This window comes from Ceratotherium simum, chromosome 24, assembly GCF_057802395.1.
Source record: "Ceratotherium simum simum isolate JZ-2026a chromosome 24, ASM5780239v1, whole genome shotgun sequence".
Lineage (NCBI taxonomy): Eukaryota > Metazoa > Chordata > Mammalia > Perissodactyla > Rhinocerotidae > Ceratotherium > Ceratotherium simum.
This window is the reverse complement of record NC_141923.1, coordinates 39,207,814-39,213,813: the sequence shown is the minus strand read 5'-3', so window position 1 is coordinate 39,213,813 and position 6,000 is coordinate 39,207,814. Positions and strand designations below refer to the sequence as shown.

General features: G+C 41.4%; 1 protein-coding gene across 1 annotated transcript in view; it reads left to right on the top strand.

Moving 5' to 3' along the window:
* Positions 1–3,445: 3,445 nt before the first annotated feature.
* RHOJ (ras homolog family member J) overlaps positions 3,446–6,000 on the top strand; it is an 83,000-nt gene continuing 80,445 nt past the window's right edge. The window contains exon 1 of the mRNA XM_004426226.3: positions 3,446–3,689. Within this exon, the coding sequence (XP_004426283.1) occupies positions 3,446–3,689 (244 nt within the window). The remainder of the gene's footprint in view (positions 3,690–6,000) is intronic.

Sequence of the window (6,000 nt, the reverse complement as noted above, 5' to 3'; positions counted from 1 at the left end):
CCCAAAATCAGAGTGTCTGGTCCAATTGCATTATTTTCCCATGTAACTTCTACTTTCGAGCACAAAATAAGGAAAAAAAGAGAAGAAAAGTCTGGGCTTTTGTATTAAAGTCATACTAAACCCGGAAGTAATCAGAGGAGTCAGAATTTTATGCAAAAATTCTTTGTTGGCATTTGGGAAAATTCATATGAAGCCAAAGCTCAGAGGACAAGAGGGAGCCAAGGAATTAAGATCTCTTGGAAAAAGCAGGAAATATCGCCCAAAAAGATTTCACCATGTACTGGTAAGTTTGTGTAAACTTGGTGCTTGAGGTAAACCAAATAATTAATGGCTATGAAACCACCACTCAATCATCCACATGGCCAGAGATCCAAAAGTACAGGCATCTGGTAAAGAATATTTTAGCAAATGGTCTTCATACCACTTCTAAATTCATACCTATAAACTTTGGAATTAAAGTGTATTCTTGACCATTGTGCCTGGGCACAATTCTGTGGACTCACGGACCTATAAGATCAACGCTGAATTGTCTTTACTTTTCTTTTTTTTAAGATTCTGTTACTCTGTGTCAGGTCAAACTTTTAATATTTAGAAAGATTTATTCTCGTATGGACAAGGCCATCCATATAATCAGCAGGCTACTAAATTTTAACTTTTTTTTGCCATTTTCACTAGGATGTCTCAAATAATTTTCCCTATAAATATTCGATGGTGGGGGTGGTAAACAGTGATGAAGCAAGTTTATTTCGAGAAATACAGCCAACTTTCTCAATGGCCATGACCCATCTTTGCATGTACTCCAGTCTGGCAGATGTGCCAGTCCTTTGAGCTAGAGGGAAAGGACCCATGACTGGCTGCTTCCAGTGTCCCAAGTGTCTCCATTTGCAGTTCACATAGCAATCGTCACGGATGTAAATATCTGGGTCTGATGGCGCAAAGTTTAGGTGACACACAGATGTAGCCAAATTTCACCCGATCCAATTTCTCAATTTTTTCCTAGGCCAAGTGCTCTGTAGGCTGGGGCGTATTTGTGATGTAGGAGTACCCGCTGAGCAGCCACGTTTGAGGACTCCATATTTGAATGGAGTATTTACTCCATGCCACATTTACTGCCTGACCTCAGGGACAAGGCCAAAGTCAGGACTCCCTCAAAGTTCTGCCAAACACATATCAACACGTGCTGAAAGTGGTCTTGTGCATCTTCAGGATGCACTTCTTCACGCTGCCAATCACTCCTTCACCTGCTGCCACCTTCACACTCAAGACTTTTTCTAGAAGAAAACGTGTTTTCAAGTTGCAATTTTATCATCACATATTCCAGATGTTTCAAATAGACTAAATGAATATAAAATTACATAAATCACGTGCAGTCATAGGTGCCTTCAAATAGTTCAGAATGGCAATAAACACAAACAATTCCATTTCGTATTGCTAACTTAACCTCAACTGAACTCTCTCTGGTTGTCATTTAGGCTAGTCAACAATATTGGTTCTCTCCTTCCTGGTACCAGGAAGGATGAAAAGTGGCAGGATTATAATTCTGACTCTGTTGAACCCAGCAGGGACATGTGATCTGCTTTGGCCAATGAATGTGAGCAGAAGTGTCACCTCTGGGGGAAGCTTTAAGAGCCAATACCACTTCACCACATTAATTTCTTCCTCTGCCATGGTGATCATCAATATTCTCCATGTGGCTGCTCTACCGGCCAAGATCCTTGAGTGAAGATGACAAAAATACACAAAATAGATACAATATGAGCAAGAAATACACCTGTTACTTTAAACCTTTGAGCTTTGGGAGTTGTTTGTTACAGCAACATAACCTAGTAGATATACCACAACCTGACTGAAACACCATCCCTTTACAGGAAAGAAATCTCGGGACGCTAAGCACAATGGCAAATGTTAGTATAATCCAAAACAGAAGAAATCTGGGGATATATCTATTATACAGTAGCATATAGATGTGTATATATATAATTGATACCACCTATTGAAACACTTCTCTCCCACTCCCTCCATAAAAAAAAGACCTCCTCAAATCAATTGGGCAATCTGAGTTCTTAAAAATAAGTGGTCAAAAATCTCAAAGAAACAGAACTCCCCCATCAAAAAAGTACTTGACCCGTTTGTCAAAATCATTTGCAGAGTACCACTTCTTTTCCAAGACCAAGTACATTAATCAAACGCAGAGCTTCAAAGGGGCTTCATTTTGAGCGACCCAACAGACAAATAAATTAGCTGCCAAGTGCTCCTTTGTAATTGAAGAGGGCCAGTCTGACCCAAGGGGAGAGGACTAAATCAAAAAGAGAACGATCCATGCAAAAGCAGCATTTAGGGACCTGAAACAAACCAATAAAGCTGTCCCACACACTCTCATTTCCAGGAGTGTGAGCCAAGCACATGTGTGTTTATTCACTAATAAGAAGATGCAAACATCCCACATCTGATTGATTTCTTATGTGCTACAACCATAAAAATGTTTGTGTCTGGAATACACGTTTGCACGTTGTGCTCAAATGTGGCAGCTTATAAACGTGATCACACATATTATACCTATGACCCACAAAAATGTTTCCCTTCAGAACAATGTAACTCTCGAAAGTTCTCTTCTTTATTGCAGGGATGACTTGCTTAAGGTTTCTCATTCAAGTGTGTGAAGAACTGTCCATTTTTAATTTACAGAGCTTTTAACTGGTGACTCAGTGAGGGATGATGTCATCTGTTATCCTACAACGGCTGGTGTGGTTCTCTCTGCTCACTTAAACCGTTCCCTCTGTTTCTGTGGCAGACGGTCCTCCCCGGTTTCCATCCTTTCGGCAGCTTCTTCCCAGCCAGCCACAGGCAAACAGCCTCCCCAGCAGTGGATGAAACAGGAAGTCTGACAGCTTGAGCCTGCAGCGGGACCCCTAGTGTTTTCCCACTCCATGTCCTGGCAGCGTTCCCCAGAAGTACAAACACACACACAGAGCTCCTATTGTTGAGCCTTCCCCAGCCCACTGATCCTAATATGGAATGCAGCAGGAAACCCATGATTTCCTGACACTCGGCAAGCTGGAGGAAGCAAGGGCAAAACTCCATTAAAAAGCCCAGCCTTCCTCCATGTTAGATGTGAAGTGGAAAATGGGGAAGATTTAGCAAAATTCCACTGTGTCTTCCGCCAGGCTGGAGAGGGAGGAGAGCAGAGTGAAACCCTCAGGCTGCTGAAATTTCCAGACTGCCAGGAAGCCCCGAGAATTTGGTGAAAATGAGGGTTTCTTAACTCAAACTGATAGGGAAAAGGAACAGACCCTTTGAATAACTCTCCCAAGTGTGTTTTACCTTTCTTTACCAGTATGGTAAGCAAGAGGGCATACGCCAGCCGCCTCAGACAAGTCTGTGTGAGCCAAGGTCCTCAAAGGAGGGCAGAGCGATCTTAAGCCTGCCACTCGCTTCCCGCCACTCCATGGGCTTCGGGAGGAGCAGGGGAAGCAACAGCAGCAGCACAGGCGCGGCAGCTGGAGCCTCGAGAATGAACTGCAAGGAGGGGGATGGCAGCAGCTGTGGCTGCGGGGGCCCCGAGGAGAAGACGATGCTGAAGTGCGTGGTGGTGGGCGACGGCGCCGTGGGGAAGACCTGCCTGCTGATGAGCTATGCCAACGACGCCTTCCCGGAGGAGTATGTGCCCACCGTGTTTGACCACTACGCAGGTAAGAAAAGGTGGGAACCTGTCCCTGCAGACGGGGTGAACCACGCCGGAGGCAACACCCCGACTTCAGAGGGGCCTGGCTTCTTGCTAACGTCAGTATTGGGTGCAGGCCTGGCAGCAGCCAGGTGGCTGAGCATAACACACAACCAAGGACTTTGCTAGAATTGTTAGCAGTTCAGGACATCAATTTGTATTGTAACACTTTCTTTTCCCCTTAAATCAAGGAGTAACGCTGGGGAAATACCCTGAACTGCCCTCTAGGCTTTGGGGCCAGAGATTTTACTCAACATTTGCCTGAAGATTCATCAACTTTTTATTGTGAACATTTTAAAATGTAGTGTAATTGCATCACAACTCTTTTTTACAAAAAAAAAAAAATCACCACTAACCACATAAACAGTGAAAGGAGTGTTCTTGCCACTTTTCATGTATTCATCTCATGCCATTCATAAATGCAAATGCTGAGATTAACAAACACTAGAACACTCATTTTTCTATAACAATTGGTGCTGTATTACTATTCTTTCATTTTCCTGGAGCTGTAGATGGAGGGAAAAGCATTAAATATCTGTTAAGCAATCTATATCTTGAATTAAAAGAAACATCTTAAATTGATATATCTTTAAAAGTAAAAATAAAGACAAAAATAAAATTTGAATCATTTTAAAGTATGTCCCAAAATGACAAAGTTGGGCAGAAAATATTTTAAAGCATGAAAGTTAAGATACTGTAGTCACAACTTAATTCTTTCAGTGATATTTTTTTGGGTTCTAAAGCTTGTAGGTGTGCTTGTCAGTGTGATAGCTTATCTAAATTTTTCCATTTGACTCTCAGTTTTTTTCTTAATTTCCATATCATTAAGTTTGTCAAAAGCAAGTTCATGAAATTCTTCAAGTTTACAGTTGCCTGTATTTTATAACTCTTTTGAACATAGTGATCAGCTTGGTGAATTATCAGAGATTTGAGATTTTGTAAGAGGAAAATTTCTCCCCTTTCACCATGGCTTTGGGTCAGGTTCAGCAGAGGGGAAACAGCCCACAGGAAACCTGTGTGAGTGTTGGCTTTGCTATGTGGCCATAGAAGATCCTCTTTCTGTAGGAAGTAGCTTCTTTTCCAGAACTAAACAGTCACCTAAGTCCCCTCCTCCTCCTCCATTTACACGATTTATGACAATATTACACCACAGACAGGGAGAGAACCACAGTGAAAATAGTATCCATTTCCCAGCACATTTTTCTATATTTGTAGAAATTAAGAGCAAATTTGAATGCTGGCTCCCTTAAGCTTTTCTGAAAATATAATGACTACCCCCAGAGAAGAACATTTTAATGAGAACAGAATAAAGAGAAGAACAGGTAGACTTTCACTTGAGGAAAAAAACTTATTATAAAATTAGGAGGTCTGCAATTTAAGAAAGTTACTGGGATATTAGACATGTAAACATCTTAGCAAAGGTTATCTGTTCTATACCCTCTTTCTGCCAGGAAAGGGAAACGGGCTGGGACCTAATTTCAAAAACTTTTAGATCAAAGGTAGAACCCAAAATCTACTAAAGGGAGAAATTGCAAGTGTTTTGAAAATTATGTATCCCATCCCTATCTATTGGGTGAACCAATTACAGTGTAGTATCAGGAAGAAAGAGGGTAAAACCATCTTTGGAGATAAAAATAGCCTATTGAAAAAAACACATTAGAGACCAAACAAAGACTGAGCCACCGCTAGATTCCACTAGGATCAAATTGTTTTATATTTCATTTGTGTATATACTTACTGTTATTTGAGCATCAAATCATCTTAAAGATTTTGGCTACTCTGTGATTTTAGCTCTCAAGAAATCACAGCTACTGAATCCAAAGCAATACTTTGCACATAGTAGGCCTTCCCAAATATTGTTGCTTTGTTTTACACTTTGTACTTTTCTAAGTACACAATCATCTCATGTGGTTTCAGTCAGGTTATAAACGAAATGAAGACACGAGCCACATCCGACATTTCTGTTAGCAGAGGATCTTCTCCAGCTCCCTCTACCACCACCCTCCTATATGAGCTGACTGAACCTAAATCCTTACACAGTCACAAGAGAATCTACAATCAATTGTAAAAGAACTAACGCTCTCTTCTCCATGTGGAGAAGTATCCAGTATCCAGTCACCGGGTCCTACCAGCTCATTCTGAAGTGACAACCTGCAACTGGTTTACTGAGTCATTAGAACATTGCAGTTCAAGTCAAAGAGATCCTATCCCTTGAAAAAAGATTTTTCCCTAATAGCTGCCCATCCCAGGAAGGTAGGGACATAATAGTAAGGATGGAA